Source organism: Nuphar pumila, chromosome 1 (genome assembly GCF_984573655.1).
Source record: "Nuphar pumila chromosome 1, dmNupPumi1.hap1.1, whole genome shotgun sequence".
NCBI lineage: Eukaryota > Viridiplantae > Streptophyta > Magnoliopsida > Nymphaeales > Nymphaeaceae > Nuphar > Nuphar pumila.
The window spans coordinates 11,355,857-11,374,511 of record NC_143249.1 but is presented as its reverse complement, the minus strand read 5'-3'; the positions used below and the strand labels follow the sequence as shown (position 1 = coordinate 11,374,511).

General features: G+C 40.3%; 1 protein-coding gene across 1 annotated transcript in view; it reads right to left on the bottom strand.

Moving 5' to 3' along the window:
• LOC149847969 (ENHANCED DISEASE RESISTANCE protein (DUF1336)) overlaps positions 1-18,655 on the bottom strand; it is a 320,270-nt gene that overhangs the window by 193,059 nt on the left and 108,556 nt on the right. Inside the window, exons 9-10 of the mRNA XM_090011056.1 lie at positions 8,128-8,228; positions 7,962-8,057 (exon numbers count right to left, since the gene is read on the bottom strand). Of these exons, the coding sequence (XP_089867182.1) occupies positions 7,962-8,057; positions 8,128-8,228 (197 nt within the window). The remainder of the gene's footprint in view (positions 1-7,961; positions 8,058-8,127; positions 8,229-18,655) is intronic.

Below are 18,655 nucleotides of genomic sequence, written 5' to 3'. Positions count from 1 at the left end.
AAGTATACCATCTAGGGCGGTAATTCCTTTTGAGGTTGTACATTTCCCAGATCGAGTAATCCGGCTAGAGCGGTAGAATCTCTGTGAGGATGTCCACTGTCCACGAACGGCTAGCCGCAAAGACGGTGAACTCCTGTGAAGAAGTATATGATCCAAGACCAGGTATAACATCTAGGGCGGTAATTCCTTATGAGGTTGTACATTTCTCAGATCGGGTAATCCGACTAGAGCGGTAGAATATCTGTGAAGATGTACACTGTCCACAAACAGGTAGCCGCAAAGACGGTGAACTCCTTTGAGGAAGTGTATGGTCCAAGATCAGGTATACCCTCTAGGGCGGTAATTCCTTGTCAGGTCGTATATCTCCCGGACCGAGCGATCTAACATGGATCATGTGTTTTTGCTTACCATAAAAAGTTTTGGTGAGCTGTGACGATCTTCTGAGATTGTTTGGGATAGCCACTTATGAATCTAGAGTTTTGGCTTTCTGCTTTAGCATGATTACTTGATGAACCCTGTTGTGAGAATCAGATCTTTACCGATTTTAGATCATGATCATATTTTCGACCTTCTATGGAAGGGTGGGTTTTTCTGAGAAAGTATGACGCCATAGGTGAGTCATAACCGGTGACAGTTGGCCGCGTAAGGCATTGAGAGATGGGAATAGTTTAAGGTTGTTCATGACAAAGCGTTTGTTAGAAGTAGTGACAGCGACAAACGATGTCCTGATAATGATTAAATGTAGAGACCTCGGGGTTAAAGATAAGTTAGAATTATGGAGACAGACATTGGAAGCAAGAGGTTTTAAGTTGAGTAAGAGTAAGACCGAATACATGGAATGTCGGTTTAGTAAGCAACGAAGTAGTGATGGGAGTGTAGTGAAGCTTGGTGAGCAAGAAATATCGGTGGATGATTGTTTCAAATATTTGGGATCTATCATTCAAAAGTATGGAGAAATTGATGGAGATGTAAATCATAGGATAAAGGTTGGGTGGATGAAATGGAAAAGTGCAACTGGAGTGTTGTGCGATCGTAGAATGCCATTGCGGTTGAAGGAAAAGTTTTATAGGACGACTATAAGGCCCGCTTTACTATATGGTATGGAATGTTGGGCTGCCAAGAGACATCATATTCAAAAAATGAGTGTAGTTGAGATGCGTATGCTGAGATGGATGTGTGGAAATACAATAAAAGATAAGATTCGGAACGAGGAGATACGTAAGAAGGTAGGCGTTGCACCCATTGAAAATAAGATGAGAGAGAATCGTTTACGGTGGTTTGGACATATTCGGCGAAGGCCGAATGATGCTCCAGTTAGAAGGATGGAGAAATGGGAAAACATATTAGTTAAAAGAGGTCGGGCTTAGCATACTGAATTAAATGTACTTAATTCAGTTTTTTGTAGTCTCTCTTGTGCACCTACTATTTTTTTCGCGAAACTAACCCATTTTATGGGTACAAGTGATGATTAAGTACACCACGGGCGATGACGCGATGACAAGATGGCTTCAAGACTTCTTCCTGCTCTTAGCTCCATCTTGGGCACTTTGGGTTTGTAACGGATTTTCCTTGGGATACCCGAATTTTGTGAGTTTTGGTTCTTTTAGCTAACGTGCCCAATGTTGTCATCTTGCCTTCTGAATTAACGAAAGAATAGTCTTCCGTTGATTTCATAAACAAACTCTGAAGGAAAGAGAATTTTTCTAGTCTCTTGCCTGTTTTCTGAAAGGTTCGCAAGTTTGAAATTTTGGGGCGTTACATATATAATCAAATAAAATGACTTCGTCCAATTTATAATTGATTAATATTCACTGCCCTATTCTCCAAATCTGCAAAATTCAACACCTCATATCCAGGCTATGAGAAATTAAGATGCAAAGAATGCATTAAGCAACCTATATCTCACTACCATCATATTTTTAAAATAACTTGATTACAATCTCCTTGTGAAGCCATATTATGACAATTTTAATCACCAACATCAAAAGGTAGAAATTGTGTGAAGCATACTAAACTTGATCATCATCACAATCATCAAAAAGGGTTTTCTACATCTTTGCAAATGTTTAAAAGAAAAAAAAAACAGAATGGTGATGAACAATCACCTACAAAGGCATAAACAACAACTACGCCTTCATCCCAAAACAATTGGGGTCGGCGATATGAACCAAAAAAGAAAATCATTCTGGGTCTTCCACATGAATCCTTCTCCTCCAATCATTTCTATCCAATGTCATGTCCTCGGTGAGGTTCAAAGCATTCATATCCTTTCCTATCATCTCCATCCATGTCTTCCTAGGCCTACCCCGACCTCTTTTAACTAATATATTTTCCCATTTCTCCATCCTTCTAACTAGAGCATCATTAGGCCTTCGCCGAATATGTCCAAACCACCGTAAACGATTCTCTCTCATCTTATTTTCAATGGGTGCAACGCCTACCTTCTTACATATCTCCTCGTTTTGAATCTTATCTTTTATTGTATTTCCACACATCCATTTAAGCATACCCATTTCAGCTACACTCATTTTTTTAATATGATGTCTCTTGGCAGCACAACATTTTGTACCATATAGTAAAGCAGACCTAATAGTCGTCATATAAAACTTTTCCTTCAACCGCAATGGCATTCTACGATCGCACAACACTACAGTTGCACTTTTCCATTTCATCCACCCAACTTTTATCTTATGATTTACATCTCCATCAATTTCTCCATACTTTTGAATGATAGATCCCAAATATTTGAAACAATCATCCATCGGTATTTCTTGCTCACCAAGCTTCACTACACTCCCATCACTACTTTGTTGCTTACTAAACCGACATTCCATGTATTCTGTCTTACTCTTACTCAACTTAAAACCTCTTGCTTCCAATGTCTGTCTCCATAATTCTAACTTAGCATTAACCCCAGCTCTAGACTCGTCAATCAAAACAATATCATCAGCAAACAACATACACCATGGCACATTTTCTTGAATTGATCTCGTAAGCTCATCCATCACTATAGCAAATAGGAAGGGGCTTAAAGCAGATCCTTGATGTAACCCAACCGTTATAGGAAAATTGGTTGTCACCCCTCCACAAGTGCGGACATTGGTTACTACTCCTTCATACATATCTTTAATTATACTAATGTACTTGAGAGAAACACCTTTCTTCATCATTGTCCACCAGAGAACGTCCCTAGGTACTCTATCGTATGCCTTCTCCAAATCAATAAAAACCATATGCAAATCGTTATTCCTCTCTCTATTTCTCTCGATAAGTTGTCTAAGAAGATGTATAGCTTCCATTGTTGATCTTCTATGCATAAAACCAAATTGATTCTCCAATATCATGACAACCTTCCTCAACCTAGACTCAATCACCCTCTCCCAAAGTTTCATAGTATGACTCATGAGTTTTATACCACGATAGTTTGTGCAATCTTGTATATCACCCTTATTCTTATATAAAGGCACCAAAGTACTCTTCCTCCACTCATTTGGCATCTTATTTGTCCGCCAAATCTTGTTAAAAAGATTTGTCAACCATTCTAAACCTTTCTCTTCAGGCATACCATCTGGGCCAACTGCCCTTCTTGATTTCATTTTCTTCAAAGCCTCTACAATTTATTTCTTTTGAATCTTGCGCATGAAGTCATGATTTATCTCATAAAAAGGAATGGAGAAGTCTCCAAGATCCTGAGCATGACTTCCATTAAATAGCTTATCAAAATAATCTTTCCATCTCTCCTTAATCTCCTCATCTTTGACTAAAACCCTTTGCGTTTCATCTTTGCTACATCTAACCATACCCAGATCCCTCGATTTTCTATCTCTTATCTTTGCAAGCCTATAAATATCCTTCTCGCCCTCTTTGGTATCCAACTTGTCATAAACCTCCTTATATACCTTATCCCTCGCGTTTCGAACTACTTTTTTAACTTCCTTCTTTGCTATCATATACTTCTCCAAATTCTCATTATCACGACTCTTACTTAGATTTCTATAACACTCTCTTTTAACCTTAATAGTTAATTTGACATCCTCGTTCCACCATGATGTATCCTTACCTAGTGGTGCACCGCCTTTAGACTCACCCAATACCTCCTTAGCCACCTTTCTCATGCCACCTGCTATCTTATTCCACATTGATTCTGAATCCTCCTCGAGACACCAATCAGCTTCCTTAACTACCTGCTCTGCAAACATTCCTTGTTTAGCTCCTTTCAGTGCCCACCACTTAATTCTAGGATCTATCCTATGTCTATCTCTTTTGCGTCATTGTCTAATTCTAAGATCTAAAATTAAGACTCTATGTTGTGTAGCTACACTCTCTCCCGGTATAACCTTACAATCGATGCAACAACCCCTATCTCTCTTTCTAAGTAGGAAAAAATCTATCTGACTCATATTAACCCCACTTTTAAATGTTACTAGGTGAGACTCCCTCTTCCTAAACCAAGTGTTTGCTAAGATCATATCATAGGACAAACCAAAATCTAAAATCCTTTCTCCACTTTCGTTTCTTTCTCCTATACCATAGCCTCCATGGATACTCTCAAATCCATCTCTACATGTCCATTAAGGTCACCGCCGATGAAAAACTTTTCTCCATAAGATATCCCTTGTACTACTCCATCTAAATCTTCCCAAAATTGATGCTTAATGGAATCATCTAAACCTACTTGAGGTGCATAAACACTAATAATATTAATAATATCCGTACCTAATACTAATTTAATAAGTAAAATCCTATCACCCTTCCTACGGACCTCAACTACATTATCTATAAACTCACGACTCATAACAATCCCTACTCCATTCCTATTCCTATTTATTCATGTATACCAAATCTTATATCTCCAAGGTTCTATCACTTTTGCTTTCTCACCTACCCATTTGGTCTCTTGTACACATAAAATATCAATCTTTCTCCTACACATAACATCTACTAACTCTACCAATTTACCAGTTAAAGACCTTATGTTCCAAGTGGCTAACCTAATTTTATGGTCTTGGACTAACTTCTTTACCCCGCACCCGTCCAAGAAAGTGAGGAAACCCTTATCTATTTGACACCACACCCGGGCGCCGGTGTGACGCGTCGCTTCTGGGCGACGACCTAGCAACCCTTGCCCATTTATCACTGCCTCCGAGCCTATAGAGTATAGCGCGTTGCTCAGTAGGGAACGCCCCAACGAAATTCTCATATTGGTTCATATTCATAGGGTATGACTTAAGTTTTTATGTTGGTTGTCACTGGCCTACCGCAACCATCCTCCTTTATCCGGGCTTGGGACCAGCAGTGTATAACTAAACAATTATACAAAGGCATAAAAAATAGAAAAAATAAAACAGAGAAACAAAATCCAGCAGCTACAACAGAATTTCAGAGAAAAGAACATAATAGAATTCTGCTACAAACAGGTCAATTCGAGAAGCTTAAGCACCAGTACTATAGAAACAGAGCATTGCGGCGGGGTAGATAACTTTGTTCACAGTACAATCCCTGTTTGAATCCCTGCTAGATAAAACGTGAAGTGCCTTTTTTTGTTCTGCTACCATAGCTTATAGAAGCAATGAAACACTCGATGCATGACAAAAACCACCATGCTCCTGATTGCAAGAGATCAACTTGGTCATAATGGTCATTCCCCACAGTGAGACTTGGTCTAACAATTTAAGAAGAAAACCCTAAAAAATCTGTTTTTGAAGCCATTTCTGACAATTTATCACTATCTTCTTACCTTTTTGGGGGAAAAAATAAGACTTTTCGAGTGAATCGCCAGAAATCGCGATTTACATCGTCCAATTTAGTATGAAATCGGTGCTTTTCCCTCGCCTGATCCTCTGGCTGTGATTCATTGCTGATTTGAGCCAGGAATCACCGAGGACAGCTACACTGAGAATGATTGCTTTCATTTCATGTCAAACTTTTATAGCTTCAATGTGCTGCATTTATTTCTCTTTTTCCTTTCTCATTTAAACCAAATGCCCTTCTAAATTTCTGTTTATACTCTATTTCTTGTCTTCATAATTAGTGCTTCCTTGCCCTCGTTTCATTCATCACTCTTTCTCCACATGTCAACACAGCTCACTCTTATTTGTTTTTATCACAGTTGAAAATAGCTAGCAAGAATCAGCGTCACTCTTTAAATAATGTTTGACAATATAAGTTAACATTTTTTCTTATTTTTTATCCTTACATATGCATTTAGTATTCAAAAAATGAGTGTAGCTGAGATGCGTATGCTGAGATGGATGTGTGGAAATACAATAAAAGATAAGATTCGGAACGAGGAGATACGTAAGAAGGTAGGCATTGCACCCATTGAAAATAAGATGAGAGAGAATCGTTTACGGTGGTTTGGACATATTCGGCGAAGGCCTAATGATGCTCCAGTTAGAAGGATGGAGAAATGGGAAAATGTATTAGTTAAAAGAGGTCGGGGTAGGCCTAGGAAGACATGGATGGAGGTGATAGGAAAGGATATGAATGCTTTGAACCTCACCGAGGACATGGCATTAGACAGAAATGATTGGAGGAGAAGGATTCGTGTGGAAGACCCATAATGATTTTCTTTTTTGGTTCATATCGCCGACCCCAATTATTTTGAGATGAAGGCGTAGTTGTTGTTGTAGGAAGCTTCAAATTGCTTACATGCAGGCCTGGGTTAACTTTTATCTTGCAAAGAATTGCTAACTAAATTCACCTCTTTAATTTTGAAATCTTAAATAAAGTAGCACCAAACTGATCACACTGATTGCTTTCATTTCATCATGTCAACCGTTTCTAACTTCAATGCAATGCCTTTATTTCTCATTCCTTCCTGATTTAGACCAAATGCTCTTCTAATTGCTGTTTCTAGTCAACTTCTTTGTCTTCTATTCTTTCATATCTCAAAAGATGGGGGTTTTCTGGGTAGCCTTATTGCTCTCATTTTACTTATGCCATTCTCTATTTCCAGATGTCAAAACTGCTTATAATTATCTGCATTTATCACTGCTGAAAATAAACAACAATAATCATAATCACTCTACAAATTGGTCCTTTCTGAATGAGTTTTTTTGCTCATTATTATCAAAATTTCTGTTTCTACGCAATCATGTGATGATTCAACAGCTAGGAAAAATTCAAATTGATGGTGAAGACCAACACATTCCTTTAGATGATAATTGTGAAAGGATACTATTGGAGATCAGATTGGAAATCACATTGAGGAGAAGTAGGAAGCTAGAGAATGCACATGCAGGTAGCCTTGAAGGATGAAGTTGATTACACGTTATACAGCTGTTGCAGAAAGGGCCGATGCCCGATGGTTACTGATGAGATTGAGTGATCTTTGATATGACATCTCTTGGCCCACCAAGGTCTAATGCTTTTACCCTGCCTCAAGCATTTCTGGTTTTTTACCAAAATAGAACATTTGAAGCCTCATCACCCTTCAGAATTATGAAATCAAATAATTGATGTATACATAGTCACAAATATTGGTATTGGCTATATCTCGGCGAGGCTATTTCTTGCGATATTATAGGTTTGGTGATAAATCTTGAGGCTTAAAAAATATAAACAATAACAAAAATAAGTAAGAAAATATCATGTTTAGACAAAAAATACATAGATAATAAAAGAAATAAGTAAAAAATGTAAAATAAAGAAGAAAAATATATTTAAAATGTAGAAAATAAATAAAAACAGTAAAAATAATCAATAATGTCGTGATAATATCGTGATATTATCGTGATAATATCGCGATATTATCGTGATAATATTGTGATATTATCAAATTGGTGATATTTACTTATACTATCGTTTGCCAAATTTACAGCGATAATATCACGATATTTTGAAAATATCGCTGATATCTGTGACTATGATGTATGGCAAGAAAAGGAATGGCAAGGCATAGAAACCTGCTAACCACCTGAAACAGATAAATTAGCATAAAGAACATGGAGGGAGCATACCCAGCTTGATACTTCTGATTGTATGTTCCATAAACAACATCAAAGTGCCCATCCATTGAATCAACCAGTTCCAAATGATCTGAAACTGTGTCCCACCTGCCAAGATAGCATTTAGAAGACAAAGCCCACATATGAATTGTTAGATAAATATTTAATGAAAACTTACTCATATCTCGTGTGTTTGTCAAGGCTATAGACCATTTCAAATACTATGTCCAAGCTGGCATCAACAATGCCAACAGACTTTAAAAGAGTACTTTTACCACTCTGCAAGTGCACAGAAAAGAACAACAATAAGCCCATTGGTATAATTAAGAAAGACAATCAATAATAAATTATATGGGCTACCTTCAATTTTTTCAATAGACAGGCAATGAAATTACAGCCATAATAAAGAGTGGTCTCCCACTATGGACAGAGAAAAACTTTAAAAAACTCGTGTGTGGCTTGCATGCTTTTACTTATCACTGCAATAAAATTTCATCAACCTACCTTGATGCAAGGAGAACAAATAGCTGATGTCTTTACAAAGGCTTTGTCTATCTTTTGCAATTGGTTGACAAAGGGCAAGCAAACTGTCCATGGTGCTAAACCATGTTCAGTTTGAAGGTGTGCATTGAGAATCAACCCCTTACATTTTTGTTTGTATACTTGCAACATGTATTTTGTGGTGTATGTGCTAGTAGGGCTGGTAAATGAGTCGAACAAACCGAATACTGAGTGTTTGGGCTCCACTCGTTTACCAGTGGACCAGCTCAGACTCGGGTTTAGTCGAGCCGAGCTGTTACTGTAATGAAATACAAGTGCCAAAAAACAATGTCACAAAGTGACTACAAGAAGACACAAATACATAAACAAGATGCCACAAATGGACCAAATACAATGTACCACAAAAGGGAAAACACCACACACACACAAAGTGAGAAGAGAACTTAAAAATATAAGTCACAATATATTATGAAATGCTTGAAAAAGCATTAAAGAGAGATGGGGAAAGACCCCATATTTATACACACAAAAGGGACCCAAGGGGGCTCAATAGCGTCGTTGGGAGCCCACCAACGGTCACATTTCTGACCGTTAGGGGTATCCTGTTAGAAAGTATGCGGAAATGAATTACAAGAATGCATTCATAAGGTCCAACATTGGACAAACACAACCCCATAATGTAATAACCACAAAATTTTAGGCATTTATTTAAATATTTTATAATATAAAATTTTTAAGCGATGTGATTTGGGCCTGGGATCCAAGTCACGGATCCGGGACCCATAAAGGGGTCTTTATATATATATTTATCTCGTAAAACATATATGTACTTATATAAGTGCAAAGATTTTAATTAGGCGAATTATTCAAGAGATAGCTACGTATATAATGTATATATGGGCTTGGGATCCACATTTCGGATCCAATACCCAGATAGGATCCATATGGATATAGGTAAAATACCTTATATATTCGTATACATGATTAAATATATATAAAAATATATATTATATGAGTATTTTTAGGGGATCCACGATTGGATCCATTTGGATCCAATCCGTGGATCCATACCAAGTGGGAGGCAAGGGTCCAAAGTTGCGGTCGGGTTTGGATCCCGAGCTGCAGGTCGCAGACCCGGACCCGGCCCTCTTGTAAAAAAAAAAAGAAGCTCTTAGACCCGGGTCGGACTCGACCCGGATCTGTAACCCGATAGGGTTTTTAAAACCCGATATCGGGCTGTAGCTTTTAAATAAAAAGGGGAAAGGCAAGAATCGTGCCTAGGGAACGATTCCTGCTATTACCAGAAGGGAGGAAGGGGGTCGGTTACGGCAGGCGTAACCGAAACCCCGCGCCTCTCAGCAAGAGGGGGGGTTTTCGACGATAAAAGGGAAGTGGAAGAGGGGGGTCTCACCCTCTTCCCTCGTCTCTCTCTTTCTCTCTTCCCCCGTCTCTCTTTCTCTCTCTCTCTCGTGTGGGCGTGCAACGGAGAGGTGAAGGTCGCCGGAAGGCTGCAGCCACCAGCAGCCACCGTAGGCTACGGCATCCCCCCTTCTCCTGTCCTTTCCCTTGGGTGCGGCAACCACCGACGCCAGCCCTAGCTGTTGTTCCCAGCCAACAATGCCATCAACGACCTCTTTCTCTCACGACAGCAACCCCAAACACCGATTCAAAGGTACGGGCTCTCTCTCTTGAAATCGAGTGGGGAATGGAATATGGACCAGATTCCATACAATATTTTGAGGGGAAACCCCACCTTGAATTTCTTTTTCTTTTGGTGGATCGAATTACATGGAGTTAAGAACGTAAAAAAAAAAACCCTAAGGGGATTTGTGCAGTGGGTTGGTGAGTCTGCCTTCAGTTTAGATACATCTGGGATTTTCTTGGTACCTTTTTGGGTGGGTTTGAGTTCTCTAGTGTCGGTTTTATATAAGGAGGCTATTGAAATCAATTTTGGGGCTGATATGCTTGTTTAGCAAAAGTTTTCTCCAGGACCGATAGTCCAGTAATCTGATTTTCAGTTTTCTGTGGTATCGAGTTGCATATGTTTGAGATTGTGTGGCTGGTTTTAGCACTGTTGTAGCATAAGTGGTGCTATTACTGAGTTTTGTGGCTATGTGCAACACTTGGTTGAGGCATCTTTTGTTTCATGTATGCTTCTTGATATCGGCTGTTTATACCTTTACTACAAAAAGGTTTTTTGTTGTGTGCACAATTTGTTATATGATTTCTATTATGTTGGGAAGCCTTTCATGATGTGTGATTGGGAAACCTTTCCTGATTTTGGTTTGCTGGGGTGGAGGAGTTTGATATGTCTATTGTTTGCTTATGAGAATTGGTAACTTGTCCTCAGCATAGTGGGTTGCTATCAGGAGTGCTTTAGTCCATCGTACTTAAAATACCTTGATAAGTACAGAGAAAATATACCTCAATTGAATAGTAACAAAAATTTCATGGCACCAATATGCATTTGAGATTTAGAAAAATTTTTTATTAGTTTTGTGAGTGTTCGGTGGGCTGGCTGTCAGACCAGCTGAGTATTGATCGGCTGGCCAGGTCAGGCTGGGTCAGACCCACCCTGAAGTCGGCTGGGCACCTGGTAGTCCAGTCGAGTGGGTCGGATGGACGTGCGGGGTTCTGTCAGGCCCAGTCCAGCCCTCGGCTGGACTGGTGCAGGCCTTGACAGACCTGCCAAGTGGGATATATATATATATATATATATATATATATATATATATATGTTTTTTTGTGCGTTTAAAAGCTGCAGACTTTGCAAGGCGCATGTAATTCAATATTTTTATTCACATGTGTTAACTTATATGATCTACTTTAGCTTTTTATTATTTCAGGGTTTGGGTTCAAATGCACGCGTACTCAAAAAAAAAATATAGGAATGTGTAAGGTCATGGGATTTAATTTCCAGATTTCGTTAAGTTTGGTTGAAATATCTTTATGCATGCAATAGAATGAAATTTGCACATGCTTGCATTTAGTATGTAATGGGTTACCCGAACTGGTATTGCATAATTGAATTTTCATGTGCATGAAGATAATGAAATTGATATGTTATTACATGTTCATAATGGCATGAGTGTTTGCATGGGTTGATGGGTTTACACTTGGTTTTATGCATGCTCGAGAATGACCCTGCACACATGTCTAGGCTGTTTATAACATGCATGTTCATGGTAGTAATGCATAGTCGTTTCTTATGCACGTAAAGACCAGAAACCATCATGCCTTGCATGTAGTCAGTGACATGATTCATAAATAGAAGCATGCAATTAACCTGGATATATGTGAACTCGTGCATATGCTTATGAATTTATTGTCTCACACACATCTCGAAAGTTTGCATACACGAATGTGCATTGAAAAACATGAAAAAAAGTAATGCATAGTGGCATGTGATTGAGGATTTTGCTTATGAATGCAGTGATGATCAAATTGGATCATCAGGGGCTGGATGAGCCTCGAGGACAAGTTGTTCTCTATTTTTGATATTTTGATGCATTGCGCAAATCAGAAGTGATATTATGGTTTTTACTGCACTGTTCCTTGTTGCTACGGACTATAGTCCCGTGAAAAGCTTAGCATGCTGATGTGCAAGCATATGTTATTAATTCTGCATGTTAATTTGCAAATGTAAAAGAGATGAATTAATAACCAGATAAAAGAAAGTAAAGAACAGTGTAATTCATATTCTCCTTGATGTCCCATCTTTATTATGGGAATCTTGGAGGTTGCGATTTGGGGGAAACCGTGAGGATACAAAAACTCCGTGTGCGTAATGTTGCCCCTGAACCCGATATTGAGGTTCTTCTCCTGGCCACGGTTTTAGGGAGAGTCCGCCATTTTTCCTGGGAGTGTTGTGTTTTAACACAGCTGTTGTTGTTTTGGTATACCAATAAAGTGGCGCCAGTGGATGCTGTTTTTCATGGTGTCCCCGACTTTAGATGTTGTTTTCCAAGGTTCTGATGGATGGTGTTGTTTCCTGATATCGATCGAGGGCTAAGTTTAGAACCCGGTAATAAAATACAAATTGTGTGTTAAGCTACCCCGGGAACCCTACTTGACCTCGGGGACTGTACCCGTTTGGTGTATCCGCGGGCAATGGAAAATTAAAAAGAGGAATTTAAAATTGTGTGCATTTAATAGGACATGCATATGGAAAGAGGGGAGCTTAAATGAAAGATAATAAAAGGGTTCATGCATTACTCATAAATCACACATATTCTTGCTATGCATTAGTTCATGCATGTTTATCTGTTCACTTGGTTGTTATATGTTGATCATTGCATGATGTCGATCTCTTTTGCATTTAATTGCCTTATTGATTAAATTGTGATAAATGTTACTTGCTTCGTGTTCCCTCATGTTCAGTGTTTAATTCTGCATGAATGGTTAATTGTCTTATGAATTGATTATAACTGTATTCCTCAAAATATTACATGGATCTTATTTATGCTCTTTTTCTTATTTGATTCATTAGGGAAACCTGTACGCAGAATTCTTCGGATTTCTGACCCTCTTCTTTTATTGGTTTTTCCCAGACACAGGGGATCAATGAAATTTACTCGCTTCTGAGGGGATACGAGGGTCACATTTGCTTTAGACTGCTTTACTTACGGGGTTCATGCATTACTCATAAATCACACATATTCTTGCTATGCATTAGTTCATGCATGTTTATCTGTTCACTTGGTTGTTATATGTTGATCATTGCATGATGTCGATCTCTTTTGCATTTAATTGCCTTATTGATTAAATTGTGATAAATGTTACTTGCTTCGTGTTCCCTCATGTTCAGTGTTTAATTCTGCATGAATGGTTAATTGTCTTATGAATTGATTATAACCGTATTCCTCAAAATATTACATGGATCTTATTTATGCTCTTTTTCTTATTTGATTCATTAGGGAAACCTGTACGCAGAATTCTTCGGATTTCTGACCCTCTTCTTTTATTGGTTTTTCCCAGACACAGGGGATCAATGAAATTTACTCGCTTCTGAGGGGATACGAGGGTCACATTTGCTTTAGACTGCTTCACTTATGGACAGAGTGACTCTACTTTTGTTTTCTTTTAGTTCTTATTTTCCTGCAAGTTGTTATTCCACTTTTGACATTGAGTATGAGACTCTTATTATTTCATTAATAAAAGAGTTTAGTTGGTTGGTTATGGATGATAAATGTAAGTTTGTTTGTGGTGTGTGGTTATCCAACTGAAATTGGAACTGTAGGGACCCCAGGTCTCTGGGAAGTTTTCTGCAACTCTTAGAAAAAAAAATTCTGCATTTTTCAAAGGTATGAGTTGGGGTCGTTATGAAGTGCTTGAAAAAAGTCACAACATATTATGAAATGCTTGAAAAAGCATTAAAGAGAGATGGGAAAAGACCCCATATTTATACACACAAAAGGGACCCAAGGGGGCTCAATAGCGTCGTTGGGAGCCCACCAACGGTCACATTTCTGACCGTTAGGGGTATCCTGTTAGAAAGTATGCGGAAATGAATTACAAGAATGCATAATGCATTCATAACGTCCAACATTGGACAAACACAACCCCATAATGGGGAATAACACAATGGTCCACTAAGGGACACCACAAGAAGCCTACGAAGAGGCATAAATTACATAAACTTTATTGAATGAGGGCCTAAAAGGCCATTCCTTACATGGGGGAATACCCCTCTATTTATACACAAAGGAGTGAAAGAAAGAGTGAGAGTGAGAGAACATTAGGAGGCCCAAAAGGGGACTCGTTGGGCCCCCAACGGTCACATTTGTGACCGTTGGGGGTCCAACGACTCCTTTGGTTGGGACCCCCAATGCAATGCATTAAATGCATTTTACAATAAATGAAAAAAATAAAAAGGAAAAAGAAAATGTAAAATAAAATACATGTAAAAGATGTAAAAAGACTAAAATGCCCCCTAATGGGCAGAATTACAAAAATACCCTTTATCGAGTATGATGAGATAAATACATATATATGTATATATATACATATATATGATTACATATATTTTAACACACCCTCAAACTTTGCGTGGGGATAACGAGAAGTTTGAAGATACAAAACGAGGGTTCCAGTCTTCAAAAAAATCTTCAATGAAAGTCACCAACATTATAACACATGAAAGAACTTTGCATCTGTCAGCCTTTAACTGTCTTTAATGATCATCCCCAAGCTCCTTTCACGATGTATCATAGATGCTTCACTCATCCCATCTTGAAGATCCTGTGGAACAAGCCAAAAGAACTTCAAGTAAAAAGTACCTTTGTATCTTAATCAAATAAGAGATATCAAAAAATGCATAATAGACCATAACATTGATTAAGAAGGACAATGATTCAAAAGATAATTTATGCATTTTGATTGAGTATTTATGCAAAACACGACTTAACCTTAAACATTGATAAAACACACTAAGTTCTTGAAGAAAGATAAGTGCACAAAGGCCACACTAAGAACATTCGACCAAAAATATCTCCAAGAACCATGTAAAAATGCCTTTAAAGATGTGCACTTCAAGTACCAACACCACAAAGGAATACGTGTGCAAAGACACACCAAGAACACTTGAATAAAAGTACCCAAAGGTACAAAGGGGACACCCACACATGCAAAAGATTGAATTTCTTAGAATAGGTGAGCACTAAGGCTCACAAAATCATTCTTATAAAGGGTTTTATCAATATTTGGAAGTAAGGAGTGTGTGCACGGAGAACACTCGTATGTGCACAAAGACACACAAAATATGAGATTTGTATTAAGATCAAGTAAAAAAATTCATGTATTAGAAATATATCTAAGAAGACAATAAGAACAAATTGCTCTCAAGGGAAGTGTACAAGAGCATACGAAAGAAAGCATGTTTAATACACATAGATCACCAATAAGAAGACATTTTATCAACAAAAGATGAGTTAATGATTTCTCTCACATCTTAGAAAGAAGAAATTCTATGCCATATGTGAACTTGCAAAAAATGTCCACCCAAGAATCAAGAGTGAAAGATATTTTAGTATATCCCAATGGCTCTAGTGGGGGGGGGGGGGCTTTTACATATTTAAAATGAAAAATAAAAAAATGAAAATAAGAAAAATAAAAGAAACTAAAAAAGACCCTATTAGTAATGCGTATTTACATGAAAAGAAAAAGACTAAATTTCCCCTAGTGGGCATTGCAAAGGGTAAAGGGAAAAATATATATATGGTATACATATACCATATATATATATATACCATATATATATATATATATATATATATATATATATATATATATATATATATTAACCCCCCCCCCCCTCAAACTGACGGTGAGATCACCTAAAGTTTACTTATAAGAAAGAAGAACCTAAGGGATGGTAAATCTTTGGTAAAGAAATCTGCAAGCTGGTATTCTGAAGTGACGTATGGAAGTTCAATAGTGACCCGTAAAAACTCATCTCGAACATAATGAGAGTTAATCTCAATGTGTGTTGTCCGTTCATGAAATGTATAATAGATAGTGTAAGATCTCATGTTTTTGGATCTTAGTCAATTCATGAAAATTTCGAAATTTGGCTAAGTCTGGTAAGAAAATCGTTTGAGGCTCGAGGTTTAGACCGATGTCTTAGAGTTTGGGTTTGACCCAAGTCTCATCGACAAGGTCTAGACAAGCCAATCGAAGTGTAATAATCGAAAAAAAAAAATTATGTTTGGATCCGGGCCGGATCCGGATCCGACCCGGGTAAACAAGTCGGCTGCGTGCTTTTAAAAGCACGCAGCGACGAAGGGGGGGGAGGTTCTGGAAACCTCCTTCCCCCTCTCGTCTCTCGGTCTCTCTCGTCTCCTTCCTCTGCGTTGCCGACCCGCCGCCACCTGCGACCTCCCTCCGACGCCGACGATGCCGCCGCCGGCGACCACCAGGTACGCACCTCCCCCTCTTTCGTTCGCCACTCTCTCTCTCCTCTCTACCTCTCCCGTCTCTCTGCTCCATCTGTCACGGCAGGGGAGGGGCCGAGCCCCTCCTCCCTGCCTCCTGTTACGGCAGAGGAGGGGTTCGCCCCCTCCTCTCTGTTCCTTTTGATCGGCAGGGAGGGGCTGAGCCCCCTCCTTGCCCTTTTGATCGGCAGAGGAGGGGCTCGCCCCCTCCTCTCTGTTCCTTTTGATCGGCAGGGAGGGGCTGAGCCCCCTCCTTGCCCTTTTGATCGGCAGGGGAGGGGCCGAGCCCCCTCCCTGCCCTTTTGATCGGCAGGGGAGGGGCCGAGCCCCCTCCCTGCCCTTTTGATCGGCAGGGGAGGGGCTGAGCCCCCTCCCTGCTTCGTGTTACTTTAGGGGAGGGGTATCCCGTTTATCGAGGCCGGTATCGAGTCATGCGAGACATGTAGATACCCCGATAGCGGATGTGATTCGAGATAATCACATGCATAATGTTGGCACAAGGTACTGTTGTTTCAAAAGATAAAGTAAAGTAGATAAACTTTATATCTTTGTGAAACACTCCTGTTGAGGCTTCTATTGAGGAGCTATACCCCCTTCATCCTAGAGTACTTGTAGTCGTGCACGACACGTCTAGTACTACGATGATCGGATGAGACGGTCGTGCGACCTCGAACAACGCTAAATGCAAAATGTTGTAATCACATAAATGGCCTCACATTCGCCTTCACAGGCAAGATGCTCGGGTGGTTTGAATACCACAGCATAGAATGGGTCGTTAGTTAAGCAACCTCTAACGTACCTATTCGCTTCTTTGTGTCTGTCAAGGGAGAGGACAGAGCAGTACAAACTCCAATGGACAGGTTGTTAACAATCACCCTACGGGCAACGATCCGGCCTCCCAGTCATTGGAGTTAGGGGAAAGGGGCTACATTAGTTAGCTCAACACTTCTGCAGAAGTTGGATGCGTCCGTGGCACAGCCTCCTTTGGGGAATCCTCTCTCGGCTAAAGTCGTCCCTTTGGAGCGAACTCAACTAGCTATTCGGGTTATTGAAAATACATAGAATAACAGACGCCCGAACTAGTTTCAGTTGGGTCTACGTTTTGCCTGCGCGTACCCGCAGGGGAGGGGCTGAGCCCCCTCCCTGCTCTTTGTGTTGACAGGGGAGGGGGTCGAGCCCCTCCTCCCTGTGTCTCCTTTCAGCAGGGGAGGGTCAACCCCTCCCTGCTCCCTTTTGACAGCAGGGGAGGGTCGACTCCTCCCTGCTCCCTTTGACAGCAGGGGAGGGTCGAACCCTCCCTGCTTCCTCTTTTGGTCAGGGGAGGGGTCAATCCCCCTCCCTGTGCCCTCGTCGTTCAGGGGAGGGGTCGAGCCCCCTCCCTGTGCCTTTTCTCTCTTTAGGCAGGGGCATCACCCCTGCCTCTGTTGTTCTTCGGCAGGCAGGGGCAAGGCCCCCTGCCTCCCTCTTTGTATGTCGTCTGGCAGGGGCGAAGCCCCCTGCCTCCCCTTCGTTGCTGACAGGCAGGGGCTCTGGCCTTGCCTCTCTTCTACTTTGTCAGGTAGGGGCGCAACCCTGCTTGCCCTCGCTTTATGAGGGCAGGGGTGCAACCCCCTGCCTCCTCGGAGTCCGCTGACAGCAAGTGAGTAGGGGCTCGCAGCCCCTGCTTCTGCTTCTTGCACTTATAGCAGGTGCGCATGCGCACGATGCCCCTGCCTCTGTTTCCCTTACGTCAGGGCGGCGATAGTGCCTCTGACTTTCTATTTTGGTATTAACTTGCTAAGATCGTTACTTTTGCAGCTCGTACGACGGATCTCGCTCGCGCTCCGCGACCCGAGCCGCCAATCGCGTACATCCGTGGACGACAACAAGCTTGCAACTCTCAAAGGTAGGGGAAGATTGCACAGAAGACTTGGACAATTGAATTGAGCTCAATTAACTAAAAAGGGACAATTAAATAAATATATATGCATATATATATCATATATATTTATATGAGTACGCATTTAACTCAAGGATGCGGTTTCGCGATCCTTGTCCTTTACTTTGCCGTCGTGCATCATGCAAAGGTTCTGCGTTGCACTCCTACTTACGGTCTTTACTTTGCCGTTGCGCGTTGTGCCGGGGGTTTGCGTTGCACTTCTGCTTACCGCCTTTACCTTGCCGTCGCGCTTTGCGCCTAGGCTCTTGTCTTTGCATAGTGTTGGTATTGCCTTGCTATTGCAGATGACGTGCAGGTTCTTGATCTTTGCGTATGCCTTTAAGGCATCCTCGTGG